At 31.3% G+C, this 24,029-nt stretch overlaps 1 protein-coding gene across 1 annotated transcript in view; it reads left to right on the top strand.

Moving 5' to 3' along the window:
• The window catches only part of LOC143042066 (solute carrier family 4 member 11-like), a 62,844-nt gene extending 39,663 nt beyond the window's left edge, over window positions 1-23,181 (top strand). The window contains exons 8-20 of the mRNA XM_076214308.1: window positions 1,435-1,558; window positions 4,878-5,087; window positions 6,839-6,923; window positions 9,074-9,196; window positions 10,186-10,299; window positions 10,714-10,920; window positions 12,537-12,714; window positions 13,602-13,708; window positions 16,214-16,388; window positions 17,297-17,470; window positions 18,155-18,347; window positions 18,828-18,997; window positions 19,375-23,181. Coding sequence (XP_076070423.1) covers window positions 1,435-1,558; window positions 4,878-5,087; window positions 6,839-6,923; window positions 9,074-9,196; window positions 10,186-10,299; window positions 10,714-10,920; window positions 12,537-12,714; window positions 13,602-13,708; window positions 16,214-16,388; window positions 17,297-17,470; window positions 18,155-18,347; window positions 18,828-18,997; window positions 19,375-19,435 — 1,921 coding nt within the window. The 3' untranslated portion in view covers window positions 19,436-23,181. The remainder of the gene's footprint in view (window positions 1-1,434; window positions 1,559-4,877; window positions 5,088-6,838; window positions 6,924-9,073; window positions 9,197-10,185; window positions 10,300-10,713; window positions 10,921-12,536; window positions 12,715-13,601; window positions 13,709-16,213; window positions 16,389-17,296; window positions 17,471-18,154; window positions 18,348-18,827; window positions 18,998-19,374) is intronic.
• Window positions 23,182-24,029: the final 848 nt, after the last annotated feature.

The raw sequence follows: 24,029 nt of genomic DNA, 5'->3' as shown, positions 1-24,029 counted from the left end.
CAACCTTTTAAAACCTATAGTTTTTCACATCCTCTGTTAATGGTTGATAATTGTCTCATTAGAGATCATACCAGTGAGCTCTTTATTTTAATAATATTATTTTGCATACATCTCAAGAAATTAAATATAATGTTGTTTATACTATTGGAATTGTATCAAGTACATTATGAAGAACTCTTAATGTTATAATTGAATGGTACATGAATTTACACTAATCAGAACATATATCTGCTTTTATGTTATTGGCTCAAATTCAAAATATTGTTCCAGAATTTGGATAAGATGTATTCTAGAAGGTCAGGCCATTCACTTGACACTGATCTGGCAAAAAATGCTTTCAAAGCTGTCCCTTTGAAAATTATGGGCATTATGTTTTCTGGTCTATGTGTCAGTTCGTCCATCCGTAGGTTCATCCGTAAGTCTGTCCCGCTTCAGATTAAAGTTTCTAGTCACGGTCATTTTGATGAAAGATTTAAGAGTCCAATCAACTAAATACTTAGTACACATGTTTACTATGATATAATCTTTCTACAGTGACTTGACTGTTAGTGTTGCTATCCACCATTTGCAACTCATTCAAAATTTTGACCAAATTGCAATTTGTTTTATTAATCCGAATTGATCAACTGGTCAGAATATTGAACAAATTGTTCAGACAAAATGGGATAGTGCAAGTTGAAAATATAAAACATACTTACAATCCTGCAAGACTGTAAGGCCACTTTAATGATGTTGTGACCAATTTAGTATATCAGTTTGTATAGGTATATTATAATCACTACCATGCTTATTAAGGTGAACTTGTTATTTTGATTTGGTATAAAAATGTCCAAACTAAGCTTTCATATAGTTTTTTCTTTCTAAAAGTATTCTATATTCATAAGAACCAGATATCATTTTAAATAAAACATCATATATTCAGTAAAATATGTGTGAAATAACAATATGCTATTGATAAGTTTCCATGGGGAGATAACCTAAAATATTATTCTTTTGAATTTTATAATATACCTATACAAACTGATAGACTAATTTTGTCACAACATCATTCAAGTGGAGTTAAAGTCTTATAGGATTGTAAGTATGTTTAATTTTATCACCTTGCACTTTCACATTTTGTCTGAACAATTTGTTCAATATTCTGACCAGTTTGATAAAACAAATTGCAATTTGGTCAAAATTTTGAATGAGTTGCAATTGGTGGATAGCAACACTAACAGTCAAGTCACTGTAATTAGAATGCCAAATTGGAGTTTTATCCCCGATTTCATAGTCCACTGAATATATATATACAAATAGAAATTTATAGTGCATGTAGGGCATCTGTGTACTATGGACACATTCTTGTAAAGTATATTTTGGTACTATAGGGGCAGGCTAGTTCTTATACTGATTTATAGTACATTATATTAAAAATTACCTCTTGTTTCATAGGGCAAGTATTCCATCCATACAGACTAGACATATTGGAATAGCACGACTGAAATATCCAGCTAATCTTGGCATCAGTAGTGAAGAAGTTTACTTTGTTATTGTGGTTCTCACTCCTATAAAGGAGGTAGGTTTATTTCAATTGTATTTACAGTTGATGTACAATTAGAACCTATGTAGATCTTTTACTCACAGGTTGCAAGACAAATAACCAGATTCCATTATCATGATTAAATGTAATTAATTATTAGTAAAAGCTGCCTAAGAATATAATTATTAGCAGAACACTTTAATATTTACATATATAACATTCATGTTTTGGGAGCAATGATTTACTTTTAAAAAAAATTACAAATTTTATTTAACTGAAAAAAGTACATAAATGACATTGAGTTTGAGCTGTGTCAGATATAAACCGACTGTACAAATGAATATAATAAGATCTATGAACCTATTATTGGCATTGAAAATCTCTGCAATGTCATGTACCTGTTTAAAAATTAAGTTGCTATATTTAAGAACCCTACAAAAACACAGCAAAATAATATTTTATTTCCTATTTGAATTTTCCAAAATCATCCCAAGTCTTATAGAAGTCTTATAGATATATACATGTACTCATGCACTTGCATTGAAGGTCGATTTTTATCTAACAAAGTTTAGATCTTATATAAGAAATTTAATAGAAATAAGAACAGTACAGAGGTACTAATCCTGCAATGTATAATAATCACAATATTATATTTGTATGTAACTTACACCCTCATGATGAACAATTGATTTATGATATAATACTGCTTTCATCTTGTTCACACTAATCTACTGAAGTTATATGCTCAAAGCTTGCTTTACCTTTAGATCAAAGATAAATTCATTGAAGATTTGTAAAGATAAAAATTGATCGCTGTTCCTCGACCAAAAAACAAAGTGTGTGTTTACCCCTACCTTATTAATTTTTATCCCCTACCCTTAAGTGTTTTTTTTCTGCCATTTTTGATTAAGCACTGTTAAAGTCACAATGTTACTCCCATATAAGACTCAATGTTCAAAAAAAGGAAAAAAGAAAAAAAAAATCCCTATCTACCTACCCTGGTTTTTTTTTCAGCATGTGACAGTAAATACACATTCTTTTTTGCTTGGCCTTATATAAGTTTTATGTAGATAAAAGCAAATTAATGAGGAGCTAGTAATTTTAACCAAGAAGTGCCTGCATGCTTCATGCATATGTGATTAATTACTTGCTTTCAACGTCATAATTTTTTTAAGCTTTCATTTCTTAAACAAATTACATAATGTTACATGTTTTTTTTTCTTCTTCATGTTTGTCAGAATAGGAAAAGATGATAATTTAATATCATTTCATACTGGCAAGCAAATTAATAGGCTAAATATTAAAACAACACACACAGAAAGACACAGGATTAATAATTCACTAAAGCAATAATTGATAGAATGTTTAATTGGTTTAAAACAAACTTAAACAATTCAAAATTAGATTTCAAGCTGTAATTTTCAATAATTGATAAGTTCATTATATGTTTAAAGGATATAGTATCACCTGTTGACTGTAAAAGATAGTTTTATTACTTCACACATGCTGTTTAATGTGAAATTTTTATGTTACCATATGGGAACTACAAATTGTAAGATGTGTTAAGTCCTTGAAATGTCAGAAATGTAGAATTTGATGGGGGAAGATCCATAAATTGAAGACATCACACAAGAATATATCAGCTGCTCTAATTAAACAATGGAGGTCTAAACAATGATTGCTTATCACAAAGTCTAGCCAACATTGACAAATATAAAAGAAGAAGATGTGGTACCATTTCCAATGAGACAACTCTACACAAGAGACCAAATGACACAGAAATTAACAGCTATATATAGGTCACCATACAACCTCAACAATGAACAATGCTCAAACTGCATAGTCAGCTACAAAAGGCCACAAAATCACAATGCAAAACAACTCAAATGAGAGATTACTAAAAGCCTTATTAATGTACAAAAAAATCCATTTCAATTTGAACCATGTCATGCGAAGCAAATTCTTACGAAGATTTATTATTCACTTAATTTGGAAAAGATATCTGTATGTCATAATATGTCTATGAGTATAATATGAAACAAGGACTAAATTGTTAAGATGCTATGAAGCAGACCTGCTTTTCATTAAAAAGTTATATATATTGACTTATTGCTTCTATAAACTGTAAATTGAAAAAAATCTTATAAATTCAGGCTTTAAATGTGAAAAATTGTAGGATGTGTTATGTCTGATAATGTCAATAATACAGAACTTAAAGTCATATGAAACAAGTGATTGGTGACAAAAAATGTATATCCAATTCTTGAACCAATGCATGTATATATAAACATATCGTATATTCGTCAATTTTATTTTCTCTCTGTCTGTTATGATGCTTAAATATGGCAGTTTATTAATTATTGTGTTTTGAAGCCGTTAAGTTTACCGATTGATAGCTTATAGTAAACAATCAACAAAGAAGCATGGATATTGAGCATATGTATAACATGTACAATCAGATAATAGTTTATTTCAGTGACAGATGCATGCATATTGTGATCACTGGATTTTTACGAGAAGGGTTACGCTAAGGTCATTTGCATACGGAAAATATGTTGGCGATTTGCTTCATGGAAGCAAGTTTAAGCAATTAAAAAAAAGTAAACTTCTAAATGTGGACAAATTAAAGAATTTTCTTCATAAAAAAGTATCTGTACATAAGTTTAATAATGAAAACTATCCATTTTGTTATAAAAAACATATGCATCATTTTTTTTTAATTTGAGGTTTCATATTACTTTAATGGTGAAGGTTATTTCTAAATATTGGTTAAATGTATTATAGCATAGGAGATGTACCTGGATTTTTTTGTATTAAAAATTTCTAGCACAATTTTCATACTCAGACTCAGAAATAAACCAATTGAAAAACTTGCTTTGCTGTTTCTAGTTCAAATTTTGTACTCATTATAAAAGTATGAGTTGAGTGTAATGACTTACAGCTCTGGTCTCACTCCTTTTGGCCTAGATGCACTATCTTTGTTTTGTATCTTGATTTGTTTCTTCTTAAAGCTGTTATCCTAATGCTAGCAAGTTAAAGGTTTGGTTAGCTTGCTTGCTTTGTTTGTATACATGTTTGCTCAAGCATTGTATTTAAGATTGGCATCTGTTATTAATAGATAAGCAGAGCTTCAACTTGTATACATTGCTTAACTTCCAATAACTCTTGAGCTAACATTAATACAAACAATGCAAGCAAGTCAACCAAACCCTTAACTTGCTAACATTAAGATAACTGCTTAAATAGATTTATGAGATTTGATCATCAGTAACAAAACTGCTTTTGCTTCTAATTTAAAAAACAATGGACCCAGTTTTTAAATGATACAAAATCAAAAGTTTTCACTTACTTTCAGAAAGGAACAAAGAATGAGGTGGAAACTGGACGAACTTTTGCTACATTATTTTCTGATGTTTACTTCCGCCTGCAGTTACTGGGAGCTAACACTGAAGAAGAATTCAAAAAGTTACTGGAAGATCAGACGAAAGAATTAGCAGACAGACAAAGAATGTCACACATTGCACACAAGATACCACTGGCTATAAATGAAAAACCTAGTGATACAGTTAGTATATATCTTTGTAGATCCTTTATTTGATGGGATCATCAGTTGACCTGCAACTCATGGCAAATATTATCACACATTTGATACAACTGGTAATGTAATATTCTCACCTAATTATCATGTCCACTCATCTTATTTCATACCAAATGATACATTGTTTTGTTTTGTCCCGTTTTGCAAATATCCAAATACTTAAGCTCTTGACAGGAGTAGAACTATATTTAGTAGAAATGATAGTAACATAAATTTATTATTGGACCAGATGAGTAAACCAAATTTGTCTTTTATTTTTAAGTAAAATAAGTGAAAATCATAAAGAAAATTGGGTAATTTTTACTTAGGCTTTGTAGAACTTTTTAGCACTATTTTGTACTCTCTTGGTGTTTTGAACACAAACTTTTTTACCCCAAATACTGAGTTAAGCTTCTGTTGGAAACCCTTTCCTGTGCTTTCTGATAAATTAAATTATGAACTGCTATATGACAACAGTACTTGTAATCTGGTTATTTATGGTCCTAGACCAGTTTTCCATTTTAAGCTCACCTGGCTGAAAGGGCCAAGTGAGCTTTTCTCATCACTTGGCGTCTGTCGTCTATCGTCATCTGTTGTCGTTGTCGTTAGCTTTTACAAAAATCTTCTCCTCTGAAACTACTGGGCCAAATTAAACCAAACTTGGCCATAATCATCATTGGAGTATATAGTTTTAAAAATGTGTCTGGTGACCTGGCCAACCAACCAAGATGGCCACCATGGCTAAAAATAGAACATCAATTTTTAACAATTTTTCATAAATGTTGGTGATCTTTCACAAAAACTTTTCCTCTGAAATTAACTGGAGGGGTTTTTACGTTGTGTATTTTCTGTGTCAACTTTAACATATTTTACCCCAGACTGTGTAAAGAGTAGGTATCGGAATCCTGAGTCTCTGATCCTTCATATGTGGCTTTGTAATTTAACCAAATTAGTCCACATAATCATTAAGGTATTAAGTTTAAGAAATGTGTGTGATGGCCCCTCCCACAAACCAAGATGGCCGACTTAACTAAAAATAGTACATAGGCTCAAATGCAGTTTTTGGCTCATATCTCTGAAACCAAAGCATTTAGAGTAAATCTGATGAGGATAGAATTGTTCATTAGGTCAACATCTATCTGCCCTGAAATTTTTCAGACCAATCAGGCAACCCGTTATTGGGTTGCTGCCCCTGTATTGGTAATTTAAAGAAAATTTTGCAGCTTTTGGTTATTATCTTCAATATTATTATAGATAAACTGTAAACAGCAATAATGTACAGCAATGTAAGATCTACAAATAAGTCAACATGATCAAAATGGTCAATTGACCCCTAAAGGAGTTATTGCCCTTGAGAGTCAATTTTTAACAATTTTCATAAATTTTGTAAATTTTTGTAAAATATTTGTAAAATATTTCCACTGTAACTACTGGGCCAAGTTCATTATAGATAGAGATAATTGTAAGCAGCAGTTATGTTCAGTAAAGTCAGATCTACAAACACATCACCATCGCCAAAACTGAAGATTGTTATGAACCATCTGTGTCCTTTGTTTAATATGCACATAGACCAAGGTGAGCTACACAGGCTCTTTAGAGTCTCTAGTTTATTATATTTTGAGCTGACATACCTTTGAAGATACTTTAGAAAATTAGGTGAAAAAATCATAATGTTTGAATAAACATTTAATAATTTAATGAACCACAGCTTATCCTTAGATATTCTACTTATTTTTCAGAGAAAATGCAACTGCAGGCTGTTTCAGGGAATAAAAGAAGATTTAAACAGACGATTGCCACATTATATCTCAGATTATACTGATGGTAGGCATTATATTATAGAGATGACTTATATATAGAAGAAATATGTTTTTCTAAAATTTTTACTATAAAAGGCTTAATTTTAAAAAAAAATGGCATTCCACATTAAATACCTGGAGACATTATTTCAATGTAATAAAGGATGATGATCTTTTGAATTTAATTTATCTAAAAGTATCATAATTAAATCAAAAACTGCAGTTATAGAAGATTTGCAATCACACAGTTGACATACTAAAAAAATATCAATGCAATTTTATGAACTTTTAGAGCAAAAATGGAAAGCTTTTTTTTTCGGGCAATTGTAAGCAATCATAAACTTGTCGTCAATGAGTAGACTAGAATAAAATTGAGAATGGAAATGGGGAATGTGTCAAAGAGACAACAACCCGACCAAATAAAAAACAACAGCAGAGGGTCACCAACAGGTCTTCAATGTAGCGAGAAATTCCCGCACCCGGAGGCGTCCCACAGCTGGCCCCTAAACAAATATATACTAGTCCAGTGATAATGAACGCCATACTAATTTCCAAATTGTACACAAGAAACTAAAATTAAAATAATACAAGACTAACAAAGGCCAGAGGCTCCTGACTTGGGACAGGCGCAAAAATGCGGCGGGGTTAAACATGTTTGTGAGATCTCAACCCTCCCCCTATACCTCTAACCAATGTAGAAAAGTAAACGCATAACAATACGCACATTAAAATTCAGTTCAAGAGAAGTCCGAGTCTGATGTCAGAAGATGTAACCAAAGAAAATAAACAAAATGACAATAATACATAAATAACAACAGACTACTAGCAGTTAACTGACATGCCAGCTCCAGACTTCAATTAAACTGACTGAAAGATTATGATTTCATCATATGAACATCAGGCACAATCCTTCCCGTTAGGGGTTTAGTATCATACCATCATAACATATATGAGAAGAACATAACCCGTGTCATGCCAATAACTGTTTTTAGAATAAATGTGTTTAGCTCCGATGCAAAGACCTTATCAGTGACTCAATATTAACGCCAAAATATGCAATTTGTAATGACTTGACAACAGTATCGTAATTATATCCCTTCTTAATAAGTCTATTCAAAGGTTTTGTAAGTTTCTGAGGTGAATACTGACACCTTTGTGCTTTATAAAGAATATTTCCATAAAAAATTGGATGTGAAATACCTGAACGTATTAGAAGTCGGCATGTTGAGCTATATTTACGAATGATGTCTTTATACCGATGATAAAATTTAGTAAAGGTTTTGACTAGTTTGTGATATCGAAAACCCTGGTGTAATAATTTTTCAGTAATACATAAATTTCTCTCGTTAAAATCTAAAACATTGTTACATACACGAGCGAATCGTACAAGTTGAGATATATAAACACCGTAAGATGGTGACAAGGGAACGTCACCATCTAAAAACGGATAATTAACGATAGGAAATGAAAAATCGTCATATATCATGGTTGTTTTAATATTAAAATTTCTAGCATAGAATATTAGCATTATTATTAACAACTTACAATAAATCATAACGTATCAAATCATATTAAGATAAAGATTATTTTACACTGTAAGTGTTGCTCTCCATCTATTGTAGTTTTTTCAAAATTCTGACCAAATTGCAATTTGTTTTATCAAATCAAATTGTTCAACTGGTCAGAAAGATTTACAAACTGTTATAGAAACCTACAGTAAAGTTGGAAAAGTCATGGTGCAAAATTAAGCATACTTACAATCCTATCTGACTTTAATTTCATGGGAGATAATCTGAAATTATTGATCTTTTGAAATATTGATCTTATCTCCCTTTAAAAATTAAAATTAAAAAAAAGGGAATATGTAAGGTTACAGATTGATTAAGAGAAAGCTTTGAAGCATGCTTAGGAAAACACAAAACAAAGCTGAAGATTGATTAAATAGTTATACATTTCAATTGGAACTAAACAGAATAAAAGTTAAATATTTTCTGAGAATATATATAAAAGTGAATTAGGCTATATACTGTTTTCAAATGGTATTGGTTTTAATAATTGTTTAATGCTTGACTGTGTCTTATTGTTGCTTACTTCTGAATCAGTTAGTCTTTAGTTGAAAGTTGTCTCTTTGACAATCATACCAGATCATCTTATTTTTATGTTTACTTTGTGCAGGATTTACTGGTAATAAGACAATACAGAAGACGATATCTACAACATTATTCCTGTATTTTGCCTGTCTGATGCCATCCATTGCTTTTGGTGTACTGAATAATGAAAATACTAATGGTGCTTTAAGTAAGTCAATCGAAAATTACTCTTAATTCTAGTTAATTTTCAAATCTGAAGACACATGTTCTCTGCACAACCCTTGTTAAAAAGAGAGTAGACACCAAGAGGGCCATCCTAAATCATAGTTCCAATAATAAAGCAGACAACAACATTGCTCTCATGGTATCATCTTTCTTTTACATCAGTTCATTTCTCCACTAATTGAAAGCTCATTATCAAATTATAAGAAACAATTCAAGATAGGATGCAGACTGTAAGTAAGTAAGATTTATAATCACATCTTCTGATACCATAACTGGAATTTGTTGGATTGTTGTCTCATTGGCCATTAAACCACATCTTATTTATATAATATTAAAAGTCATGTTTTCTGAATGCAAAGATATAATAGCCTTTAGAAATTAAATTTGTTACATTTTGTCAGTAAAATTTTATCCAAGGGGAATAACTCATGAATTCAATGTTTTAGTTGTGAATATTTTCATAGAATTGCAGTTTTCTTTCTAGAATTGGTTATTGATTTACTTATAATGATTATTGAATAAAAATGATTTTTGACGGAATAAAATTTATAACCATGCAATGATTTGGTCTTAAAATAAAATATAAAAAGAACATGATAAAATGTTTTGATTAGAATATTAGTACAATGCAATTTTTCATGGAAAAACAGATTTAAAATGAACACTACTACTTCCTTTAAGAAAATAAACCTGTAAATAACTAAACAAAATTCACCGCTTTTCTCATATTCCATGTGACCTCAAGCTCACAGTCAATAAATGACTGAACAAGCGTAAAAAATGTTCAGACATTACACAATTTAATGATTATGATGATAGTTGCTGAAAAATTATTAATATTTTGTCTATGTATGTGAAATGATGATATATTTAATTTTATTATTATTTTTAAGTACATACTTTCCATTACAGTTTTGTTACAATCATCTCTAGCACATACAACAAAAATAATGAATAGATTTATCTTTTCAGATGTGCAGAAAGTGTTGTATTCCCAGGTTTTTGGTGGTTTATTCTTTGCTGTATTTGGAGGAACACCACAAATTATACTTCTGACAACAGCCCCTTTGGCTTTGTTTACAAAAAGTAAGTTACAGTGATTTTCTGCTATTATTTAAGTATTCTTAAACTATATCTGTGAAAATGAAAGTTTCATTATGTATTTACAAGATTAAATGGGAGATCAAGTTAAAAATCCAGAAATGGAATAAAATGAAATCTTACATCTGAATTCTGACATCTAAAAGTAAAACTTTATTTTTTTCATTTAGATAACATTCAATTGAAGTCTCCTAAGTTTTTTCATATTAGTCCATGCATTTTGTAGAACTGATATAATCGATAAACTATAAATAAGCATCAATCATCATATTTAAGTTTAACAATTTTTGACTATTTATGAACTTATTGTTAAGACATCTTCCTATTTGGTGTGCTTTACTTCTTATGGACAGTTAATATACTGCATGTTTATCTTATCATTTAAATTTTCTGTTTCAGTAATATACAGTATTTGTGAAGACTTTAGTTTGGAGTTTATGCCTATGTTTGCTTGTGTTGGACTTTGGAATAGTTTTTTCTTGTTCCTTTATTCATCGTTTGGATTAAGTAAACTGATGCAGTGGTCAACGAGATCCTCGGAAGAAATATTTGCTTTGTTTATATCTATAGCTTTCATTGTGGATGCATTGAAAAATACTGCACAAAGTAAGTAATTGAACATTAGAACCAAAATACTGATGAATTATTCTATTGAATATATAAAAAAGAAGATGTGGTATGATTGCCAATGAGACAACTATCCACAAAAGACCAAAATGACACAGACATTAACAACTATAGGTCACTGTATGGCCTTTAACAATGAGCAAAACCCATACCGCATATTCGGCTATAAAAGGCCAGGGTTAGAAAGCACTGTTTGAACACACAAAATGTATTTTAAATTGAAGAAAAAATATGTTGAATTTAGAATAACAAAGAATCAGTATTGACCCTATTGACAAATCTGAAAAAATGTGGATTTTTGACTGAAGAAGTCTTATTTTATTTTATCATTAACTATAATGGATTTCATTGGGAGTCTCAAACCATGAAATAACATTCTCATTAACCCTTTCGCCGATGAGTCCCGGTTTACCAGGATTCATGCTTCAGACAGCTGATGATGAGACCCGTTTTACTGGGATCGGAATACCTCTTTTATATTTCCCGCTCAAAACAGTGCAAACATGGGTTATCTTTCTTTGATGAATACCCGGATGAAAGTGTAATCATGGCGCTTTTGTTCATTGAAAACCATGTCAAAATCAGAGGAAATTTACGGAATTTACGAAAATTTGAAATGAGGGAACATTTTTTTTGAAAGAATATGGAAGAATTGAAGCCAAACTAGTATACTTTTTTGACATAAAACATCGTTTTATATGTACAAAACACTTGGAATGGGCATCGTTCAGTGTGAGGAATTTGTACAGCCTCATAAAATTTTTCAAAATTTTGCCATTTTGGGTTGAAAAATTACGATTTGGGGTCAACAAGCAGAATTTTGAGAATTTCATGTAGATAATGCCGAAAATTTTAAAATTTGAATATTTTATGAGGAAAAATTATCAAAACATGAACAAAACTATGAACATGGTGTTAGTGAATGAAATAAATACACAAATAACTACAAACAAGTTTTTTTTTACATTATGAAGATCTCCCACTTGAGTAATAGTAGCCAGGGAAGCCATCGTCTCAGAGTAGCTTCTGTCTGTCCAGCAATCAGTGAAAGGGTTAAATTGAATATATGGTTCTTGGATAAAATTAAGAGCAGTTGAAATTTAGTTTTAGAATAGATTTTACTTAAACCATGTAAACTGCAAATATGAAACTCTTTGGAATAAGCTATCATTTCATTCTTTGTTTTAATAATAAAATAACCAAAATAAAGTTATTAACTGTATGAAAAAAGAGAGAAATTATATAACTAAAGAAGGGAGCAATGCTTCAAGAAGTATCTGTTTTATGTCAGCTTAGTCAGATCACTAAATATACAAAAGATGATGAATTACAAAATTATATCCCTTAGTAAAGTAACCATATGAATATAGGTGGAATGATTCAAAACAAGGAATATATATATATATATCCTTTAAGATTTAATATAAAATGAACAGCTGTGTCTTGAAGTTAAGATAAGTTTACTGCACAACAGCGATTATCTTTTGTCCTTATCTTTTTTGTACATATTCATTTGTTTTTTGTTACATGTACAATTTTTTATTGTGAACCACTTCAAATAAGAACCTCCATTCACACAACTTTATACTTTATAGATTTTGCCAACCATTACAACATTCCAGCGTGTAACAACAGTAGTAGTACGACTACTAACACTTCAGTTAATGTAACAACGATAATCACAGTCTGTGAGAGAGATGTTAGTCTGTTATACTTAATATTACTCTTAGGAACTCTCTGGTTAGGAGTTACCTTGTACAATTTTACAAAAACGTAAGTTATGAAATAAAATGTTAACTGTGATATGTGATGACTGCCACAAAAATATGCAGAACATAGCAGATCATAAATTTTAGGATGAAAACACAGGTCTTTGAATAAGAGGTGACACCATGTACTTTTTTTCCTCAATCCACACAACAGAATAGTACAACCTGAATTGAGAAAATTTTATTTGAAGTTTTCATAGAATATCATATATATGATAAAGTCCCTCCATTGAAAAAGGACAAAATAAGACTGTTATCAAGTTTTATAATTACTGATTTAAAAATCTTCAAAATACAAGGCTTATAACCTTGTATTGAAGACCTACATGTATGTTTAGTTTAAAAATATTTATTTATAGTGGATTGTGAAAAAAGTTTTGCAACTTATATTATTCCCTTTCCAATTTGCGGGTGTGAGTGCTGCCTTGTAGCAGCATTAGCCTGCTCTCTTTCTAAATCTACAAATGGTGTGAAGGGAGAGCTAAAAAAAATTCAGTCCATGAAATTTTCATCCCGGAACGGGAATCTCTGTTTCATCTCTATATGACTGCTCAGTGGCACTTGAATCACAACAGTGGAAGACCAAAATCAAATACTTAGGTGAAGAGTGCTGAAAAGCCAAAAAAATATTTTTGCATTATGAGTGGAAGTCGAATGTATTAGCAATACCTCACATCACACCTGTTCTAGATATCCTGATTACAGCTGTACTATTTTTTGTGATTTTGGAAGATGACAGTACAAAGCAGCTGTGTGTTTTTCATTCTGATTAAAAAACACCATTAATGCAATTTATAATATACAAAATATATCAAAATGAAATTGTGGACCTTTTGTTATGTGGAAAATATTTTAGTATTAACAACCATTTTATTTTTTACATTATTTCAGACCATATCTAAATGCAGGAAAGAGAGAACTGCTGGCAGATTATTCTCTTCCTGTTTCTGTTATTATTATGAGTGTGTTTGGTGCTTTAGCGTTTAAAGATGTCACATGTGAGTAATTTATTTTACAATGAAAGTTAGTGTGGCAAGATTTTTGCATACTATAAAATTTAGAATGGAAATAGGGAATGTGTCAAAGAGGCAACAACCCGACCATAGACATGATAGAGCAGACAACATCTGAAGGCCACCAATGGGTGTTCAATGCAGCGAGAAACTCCTGCACCTGGAGGACTCCTTCAGCTGGCCCCTAAACAAATATGTATACTAGTTCAGTGATAATGGACGACATTCTAAACTCAAAATTATACACAAGAAACTAAAATTAAAAATCAAACATGACTAACAAAGGCCAGAGGCATCTGACTTGAGACAGGCGCAAAAATGCAAAAAGATGTTTGTGTTCAAAATGTATAAATTGAAAGTTTTGGTGCAATGATCATAGTGGCACTCATATTGTCAAGGGATTAGTTCAAAAGTTATTTTGCAGGTAACAGTTGCACTACATGCCTTAGCCTAAAACTGAAGAAATCATGGGTTTTGAAAAAATAGATAAAAAGCAAATTTTGCCTTGTAATACATTTTTCATCTGCAATTTATATATTAATAGAAAATAGATAAAAAAAAAAATAGTCTTTCACTTAGTAAAACAACTATTCTTGTGACACTCCTACTAATATGGAGACTATTGACCAGTGGCGTAGCTTGCCTTCTGTTTTTACCGAGGCAGGGGGTCAGGGGGGCACAGCCCCCCTGAAGCTATCGAGGTTTTTACAATTTGAACAAGAAAAAATCGTTAAAAATAGTTGCTGTTCAATGTTATTTCATCATAATAATTTTAATTATATGCCTTACTATCTATACTTAAAGCTATAAAAATAACAAAATACGTGAAGGTATCACATTAGACAACCAATGAAAAGTCAGTTTCCTGACTTGCTAGCAGTTACAGAAAGCAGGAACATATATTGACATACTGTTCCCAGCAAAAAGCCAGCTCAAATGCCTAATGGCTCCCAATATATTTCCAAGCCGTAGTACAATCTAATATAGTTGGCTGTACCTCACTGTGACATGAGTTAGCGTCATATCACAAGAAATCATGACCTTGCTCGGTGGATAGAAGAAACCTGTACAAAATGTTCAATACAGAAAAAACAAACGCAAATATTAAGGTTTATTTGTAATAAGTTTTGTGATGATCATTTATTTGGTCGTAGGTCACGAATCAACGAATTATAGATAATCATCACAAAATGACAGCTGGATTGAACAAACGAATTTCAGGATAAACTAGGAGAAAAACATATGCTACATGTAAAGTGTAGCACGGCACTTGTTTTAGTGGTGTATTCCTTCGAAGGTCTTGAAATTATATATTGAATGACTTTTAACTTTTTTTTCATTCACGATGAACATGACAACCGACGAATAACTAACATTTACTTTATTCTAAAGTCTTCATTATAAAGGAACAGTATTTGGTTAATTTTTTTATATATATAAACTGACATTATGTATTAACTTTAAATATTTTAAATTCCCTGCTTGTGAAAACGTACTATGAATTTAAAATAGCGAGTCCAGACCACCAGGGCAGCCCCACAGTTCAAAAGTTAAGTATACCTTTATGTTAATGGACCCTTTTTCCAAAATTGTCTTATTAATGTGAAACTTCAGAACCACAACATATAAATTATTTTCTGTGCACTATGATATATAGATGCATATTTTGTTTTGTTTGGTACCAGAGTCAATGAACATAGTCGTAGGGGAACATGTGGGTTTGAATGCTTAGAATGGGATTATCAAATATTTATTTTTTAATCATTGTCGCCCATAATTTGATTTTCCTTTATTTTATAATTTAGCACCATTTTAAATCCATATTCTTTTAAATTTAAATTAATTTTAGGACCTCACCCAGGCCCTCATATACTACAAATTATTCTGACACAAAATTTAATAATTTACCTAATTCAATGGTAAAGTGATTTGATCGCATGACTCGTGAGTTGGATCCTCATCTATTCTAATCACTGTTTTCGCTTGCAATAGGGTAGGACAAAATAAATCTGTTGTCGATTTTCTTTTACTCTGACAAACTTGAATTACAGAAAACTACCGTAAAGGGTTTTTCCAAGTAGAGGAGGGAAAATTAATTCAAATGTTCCCATAAGTCTTGAATAATTCGTAAAGGGTATGAATCAATAACCACGCCAACAAGACAAAAAAAGTTGCTATATTATTGTTTAGTAGCCAGTTTGCTGCAATAATCATTTAAAAGAAAATACAGTGAAGGAAAATAATTTTTTTTGTTTTTTTTTTACCGAGGCAGTTGCCTCAACGTAAGCTACGCCCCTGTTGACAGTCATTTTTCCATATTAACAATTTCCTGCTGCCTTTTTGTAATGTCTTAATTTTCGACCTGATAAAACAACAACACACAGACAACTTGCCATTAATGTGCATGCATCACAAGCTCTTGCTATTTACATGTACTGTCCTTGATTTTTGTCCGAAGTAGAATATTTCCTTATTCTCTATATTTTTCAGTGATAAAAAGTTTCAAGGCAGGACCTTTGAGGTCAGACATGTTCCAGTTGATGCCCTTTTATAGTCTTCCTGTTGGTGCTGTGTTTGGAGCGATGGGACTAGGATTCTGTTTATCTTTACTTTTCTTCATGGACCAAAATATTACAGCAGCTTTGGTAAATGGTCCACAAAACAAGTAAATACCTTAAGTGAAATAGAAAACAAATGATATGAAGTATATCCATCCATGACACAAAATCAGTAAATGCACTGAAAAAAACACACAAAAAGCAAAGGAACAGTGCTTTTATTGCTGTTCTAGATCTTCATTTGAAAGTAACAGCTTTCAACATTGAGCAAAAACATTCTCACCTCACTGCAATTTTAATATGGCCACTAGCACCTGCTTGGCCAATGGGAAAATACATTGCAAAATATAGTCTATAGGACAATTCTTGATCTTGACATCAATGCTTTGGTAATGTTCACTTTTTCTGGAAAGCGTTTTACTGATGCTTTCAAAAATTATTTAATCATGATAGCAGAGAGTAGTGAGTGAACAGAACCAATTAAGCACCATAATGTGCATTATCCCTTTACTATTCAAACAAGAAATATCAACCATTTGGCTCTTCAATGATGAGAACAAGGGAAGTAGCTCAAGCTCAAATACACTAATGGAAAATGATATATGATACAGAAAAAAAAAATCTTTTTAATACATTGTCATTTTGTTATGTTCATGTCTACTGTAAAACAGTAAAAGTCGAAGTAATATAGTGTAAAATATCTTTAATATAAACAAAAGGAGATGTGGGATATACTTAATGAAAATTAAATCAATTTTAGGATATCCTTAAATTGAATTGTGGCTCAGGTCTTGAGTTAATTGCAGATCTGTAAGTGTTTTAAGACCTCCTTAAATCCAATCTTTGCAGATCTTTAGATATTACAGAAGGTCCTAAATTTTAATTATGTTGGAGGTCCTAAAATATTTTTTAAGGATATTTTTTTACCAAATGGATGCTAAACAAACCTGCTACACAAGACCAAAGTAGGTGTTAAACTAGAATAAAAACAGTTTACTATTTGCATACATTTCAGAATGAAGAAAGGAACAGCATATCATTGGGATTTGTTGGTAATTGGAGTAATCAATGTTGTCCTGAGTTTACTGGGATTCCCATGGGTACATGCAGCACTTCCACATTCACCATTACATGTGCAAGCTCTAGCTGATGTGGAGGAGAGAGTTGATCAGGGACATATTTATAAAATGTATGTCTATAGGGTCTATAGGTTTATATGTTTTGATAACTGAAAAATTATGAATAGTTACCAGCCCCTGCCTCTTGTATATTATTTTAAGTACAGATGTAAAACCTCAAGATAAAAGTCTACACAGTTTTCATATGTAAAGTTTATACAAAATTTTATACCAATTTTTGTGGATTGATGATAACTTGCATTTTCGTGTATATTTGTTTTCTTGGTTTGACCCATAATTTGCCTTAAACTCTAAAGAAAATTTGCATTTTGTTGAAAGTTTGGGTTCACCTGCACCCAAGAAATCCAAGAAAATTGGTATTGAACTAATAATAATGAATCCACAGTAATAACTCTGCTAACAACATTTTGGGTGGTATATAGGAATAGCCCATGTTACATCCATGTGTCTGCCAGTGAGTCTGTATGTCTGACTGTCAATTAATCTTCACCTTGACAGGTGTTGATGAAACTGTTCACAGTTGCAGAACACTACCTGAGGATATACCTTATAAAATATATGCCAAAGGGGAGATAATCTGATTTAATTCTGTTGGTTATAATGACGTGAATGTAGGAGTTGTGTTACTCACTTACAATGATGTTTTTTTTACTGCTGTGTAGACTTTCATGCTTTCAAGTTGAATTTCATATTAGCTTAACACTTATATAATGTTCTTTTTTTTCTTTATACAGACTTGTTAGTGTCAGAGAGACGAGAATAACAGCAATATTTTCCCACATACTGATTGGACTCTCCCTACTGATAACTCCAGTATTGTCTTACATCCCTACTCCTGTGTTATATGGACTGTTCCTGTATGTTGGAATAACCTCTCTGTATGGTAATCAGATGTTTGAAAGAATTATGTTGCTTTTTACGGAACAGGTAATTGGTCTATTAATACTTCATTGTATTTATATTTCTGTGTTTGATAGCATTAATGATAAAAACGTATGTCAATTAATCAAAGACAATAAACATGATTAAGATGTGCTTTAAAATATACATAGAATTATATTCCCATGCATTAGTTGATCATAAGGGCTGAGTTCAACCTAACTTGCTCTTTCACAATTTTTCTTTTACATATAATCAACAAAAAATAAGACTGTAGTGTAACCCAGTATAACCTCTTATTTTAACACTTCTAGATCATTGCCCAATATTTGAGTATTCTGGACAATGTATTGTATCAATGTAAATGAAATTGATACAAGATAGAAGAATTTGGTTAGTTAAAATTTTTTTGATCACTTTTTAGTAAATTCATAACAATTCCTTCACTGATGTGACATTTTTCATAAAACAATGAATCATAAGATAGCAATGTTTCAGCCTGAATTATTATTTTCATTTTCATTTAAGAATGCATATCCACCCAATCATTACATCAGAAGGGTACCCCAGAGAATGATGCATCTGTTTACAGTACTACAGTTACTACAGCTTTTGGTTTTGTGTGGACTAGGATTTGCACCATATCCATATCTGAAAATGTTTTTCCCAGTTCTAATATTTCTGCTGATTCCTTTAAGGTAATGTTAGAAGAAGTAGACAAAAAAATTAAAAAAAATAAAATCCAGCTACCATATTTAAGGCTTAATATTTTCCAATCTGTGCATTCATCAATCTTTTAAACGGTCAAACTGTATGTCAAATCATACATTTAAAGTCTGTCTTACATCGTCTAAGCTTGCATGTACTTTTCATAGCATCAATTGGGAAATGATACAATGAAAATTGGTGACTTTATCCAATCAAAATGAACATTAAAAACTATGCTGTCTGCTCTATGGTCAGGTTGTTGTCGCTTTGACACATTCCCCATTTCCATTCTCAATTTTATTGCATTAGAATTCACAGTTCATTGAATATTGTCCTATATTTATATCTGGTATGTCTTCTTTTACAGACACAAAGTGATCCCTCATCTTGTTGACCAGAGATATCTAAAAGCTATGGACAGCCATTAAACTTTATATTCTGTTGATCAGAATATTGACAGATTATTATTCTGATTTTTATCTTGTTTATATACTTGTTGATGTTATTTAGTATTTAGTGTTTTGTTAATTTTGTATGCAGTGTGTAGAATTGATTTTGTGTCTTAAAGAGTTATTAGGGTTTTAAACATTTACATGTACATCAATATAAACAGCGACAGATGCAATATGCACCATTATATGCAACAAAATTGCTTTGCTTGTTTGGTTTTTGTGGTTGATTTAAAGACTACTTGAAAAATTAGCCCTGATCATATATTTTTTACAGGAGTTATGTCCCTTTGAAATACAAATCCTATGGAAAATTCACCAAGTGCTCTCAAGCCTTTATTTCTTGTCAGAATTTGATGAAATTCATAAGATGATATTTGCAAAGTCATGAACAAGATACAAAGAATAGTGTTATCAAGTATTTAATAGGAGTATTTATCTCTGGAAATATCAATGCAATGTAGAAAATTGCAAAAGTTTGGTGAACAGCACAGTTTTTCAGGATTCAAATCTGTTCCAAATGAATTTTATTGAAAAAATATTTTCAGGATATTTATGAAAAGATGTAAAAGAAAACAAAAAATATATTGAAGTTGATGTCCTTGGACAGATGAAATATTGTTGAAACATTTGATATATATATATCTGTAATTATACCCCCGCTTTGAAAAAAAGGGGGGTATACTGTTTTACCTCTGTCTGTCCTTCTGTCAGTCTGTCAGTCCATCAGTCAATCAGTCCGTCAGTCAGTCCGTCAGTCTGTCAGTCAGTCCGTCCGTCCCATGAATATTTTTCGTCACATTTTTCTCAGGAACTACACTACCAGGATTTCTGAAATTTGGTTTCTGAGTGAGTGAGTGAGGCTTGATATAAGTCAGCTATACTGTGTGATGCGTTTTCAGATTCATCACTCGACAACTTCCTGTTTACCGAACACTTGTATGATTTTACACATGATACCATAGTTGAAAATTTTTGTCACAATTTTCTCAGGAACTACAATACAAGGATTTCTGAAATTTGGTTTCAGGGTTTATATAAGTCAACTATACCGTGTGATGCGTTTTCAGATTCATCACTTGACAACTTCCTGTTTACCGAACACTTGTATGATTTTACCCAAGATGGCCAAGTTAAAATTTTTCTTCACAATTTTCTCAGGAACAACAATACAAGGATTTCTGAAATTTGGTTTCAAGGTTTATATAAGTCAGCTATACCGTGTGATGTGTTTTCAGAGTCATCATTCAATAACTTCCTGTTTACCGAACACTTGCATATTTTTACACTATTAATATTATCCACTTGCGGCTGGGGTATCATCAGTGAGCAGTAGCTCACAGTTTCACTTGTTTAATTTTGGATGTAACATGTCTACTGATTGGCTGACATTGTTTTGTTTATCAGCTCATGGACATAATTTTGTCATGTGACCGTGACGTCATCAATTTTTTTTCATGAATTCCTCCTGCTTAAAATGGAAATTCAAAATAAATTATAAGAAATGACTGCAATTTTTTTCAGAATATTCGAAATAACATAAAAAATGTGGTGAACACTTTAAAATACATGCTATGCGGGTTATTCAGTGTGCACCATATTTTTATTTCTTCATAGACAGAAAAAACATTACAGTCATTCCTAAAATATATATATTTGTAAAACAGGATATTTATGTTTAAGGGGAGATAATTAAATGTGTCTGGCTTATCTTTTTGTGAGTTCACTCATGGTTCATGTTTTTATTGTTTGAATTTTTTAATTGGTTCATATTCATGATACTGTATTGAAGACGTTTTTTGTAACACTAATATTGGCCAATTATGTTTATATTTTAGTTAAGTTTTTGTAGACATTTAATTTCTCATTTTATAGATTATAAAAACAAATATTGTTCTTATTATAGATCTTAGATTTTTGGTTGATATTTTTTTTTTATAGATATAAAAAATACTGGTCATCCTAAAGAAATTTTTGATGCTTTTGCATCAGTTGTTAAGTTTGTAGCTTTTTCAAATCAATGTGTACATATGTTTATCATATTATAAACTTTGTCCCTCGCTAATATTAAAATGCTTGAAGAATTAAATTGCAGCTGCTACCAACTTAACAACAGTATGTTGATACATAATTTTTATGCCCTATTTATGGGCATTATGTTTTCTGGTTGCGTCCTTTCATTCCTCTGTTTGTTTGTCCGTCCGCATACCTGTCAACCTGTGACGATGAAAATGCAGGTCATGACCTGCATTGAAGAATCAAATCTCAGGTCATAACGCGTACAAACTTTTTCGAGCTTAATTTTCAGTCCGTTCGTCCTGCTTCAGGTTAAAGTTTTTGGTCAGGGTAGTTTTTAATGAAGTTCAATTCCAATCAACTTGAAACTTAGTAAACATGTTCCCTATGATCTGATCTTTCTAATTTTAATTTTAATGCCAAATTAGAGATTAAATCCTATTTTCACAGTCCACTGAACATAGAAAATGATAGTGTGGATGGAGCTTCTGTGTACTGGGGACACATTCTTGTTTTCACAAATTTGTGCTATGTATATTACGCTTTTGTTATATAAAGCTTTGTTTTCTTTGTATATGTATAATGTATACATTTCAAGATAAGAGAAAAGAAAGAGATGCCATTTACATTTGAAAGTTCACACTGAAGAAAACTTGAACATCTAGAATATGTATTTATTTTTTCTTTCGTTATTCAATATTCTTTTTTTTCTCTATGCAGTGTGTGAGGGGGACATAGAAATTTTGGCCTAGAACTGTCTGTCTGTCTTATAGTATAGCACTCTCACTGGTACCGTTCTTCCTTATCTTTTTTTTTTAATTTACAGCCTGTTTGTATCAGCAATGGTCATGTTTAGTTATGCTGGGCTACATATATTTATATTTTAGAAAATTGCGTTATAAGCTTTTTAACACCTAATTGTCTTGTAGGATTTTAATGAAATTTTTTACAAAAGATTTGAACGACTGATGTTAGCGATAAGTTTGAAAATCAGCTGATTAGTTATTTTAATGTTATTGGTCAATTGCAAATATTCTGTGCATGTTCAGAACATTCTGAAAATGTATCCCTTTGAAATGCAAATTCTCAAACCGAAATATAATACACATTTTCTCATGAATTACCCTTTTTTTTTGTCATACCTTTTTTCCTGGTTGCTACAAAATAATCAATAAAAATTCACCAACTGACTTTTGACTATGTTCATTTGAGTCTAGTAAGCTGTCTTCACTGAAGGCTCTTTAATATTACCTTAATTTCATACTAGTATAGCTACCAAAACATGTTTTCTCTAACACATATAAAAAAGAGGATGTGGTATGATTGCCAATGAGACAACTCTCCACAAGAGATCAAAATGACACAGAAATTAACAATTATAGGTAACCGTACAGCCTTCAACAATGAGCAAAGCCCATACCCCATAGTTAGCTGTAAAAGGCCCCTAAATGACAATGTAAAACAATTCAAACGAGAAAACTAACACCCTTATTTATTGAAAAGAAATTGTTTTGTTTATTTGTATATTGTTTATTAAAGAATAGAAGTGATATGTATTTGTAAACTCATTGGCTAAGTCAATGTAATAAGTGCAATAATTTACAATCAAATGTTTTTAGTTCTTGTTTATGATCAGTTATTTGTTGTTTACTTTTATTGTACAAATATATTTATATAGATGACTGTTAGAATAAACTGTTTGTATTGAATGATGACTTAATTGATGTTACATTTCCATGAATGAAACCATAACTGCATCCAGGCTGTTGGTTGCAAAAACTTCATTGATGTTCAATTTCCATACACAAGACCGTGATGCTCTGGTCGAATTCCAGGCCCTTGATAATGATGACTTTGTTGATGTTAAATTCACATGAATTAAACCATGATGCACTGCATCCAGGACTTCGGTTGTAAAAAAAAACCTTCATTGATGTTTTATTCCCATAAACGAGACCAAGATGCACTGCTTGAAATCCAGGCCCTTGATTATGATGACTTAGTGCATAATGTTTCACCTATCACAAATAGGACCTCAATGCACTGCATTCATGCCCTTGGTATTAATGGCTAATATGAAATATGAGATTCCATTAGAGTAATACAGATTTTATTAGACAGTTAATTCAAAAACAATAACCTGGGTAAAGGCAAAGCAAAGACTAGTTAACTTAGAGTATAAATAATCATTATGTTTCCAAATGGTTTTATTGTCAAGCTGACCATAGGGATGGTGATCAGGCGGTGGTGTTAGTTAAATTCTTAAAAGCTTTATATTTTAGGTGTAAGCTTAAGGCCTGCATGCTTCATACTTTGCATTAGATGCCTTATGTTATTAAGTTTCTGTCTAGTATGTCCATTGTCATTGACCTCATTTTCATTGTTCAGTGACTACTTGAAAAAAGTTAAGATTTTTTGTAATGTTAATTTCTTTCTAATTATGAGTAACATTATGTGCCTACCTTGCAAGGTCCTCATGCCCCTCCAACAGTTTTCATTTGACCAGGACCTTTTTCATGGATCAGTAAACAAGATTAAGTTTTCATGGTCAAGTACG

This window comes from Mytilus galloprovincialis, chromosome 8 (assembly GCF_965363235.1).
Source record: "Mytilus galloprovincialis chromosome 8, xbMytGall1.hap1.1, whole genome shotgun sequence".
In the NCBI taxonomy this organism is placed as follows: Eukaryota; Metazoa; Mollusca; class Bivalvia; order Mytilida; family Mytilidae; genus Mytilus; species Mytilus galloprovincialis.
This window is presented reverse-complemented; position numbering and strand designations above follow the sequence as displayed.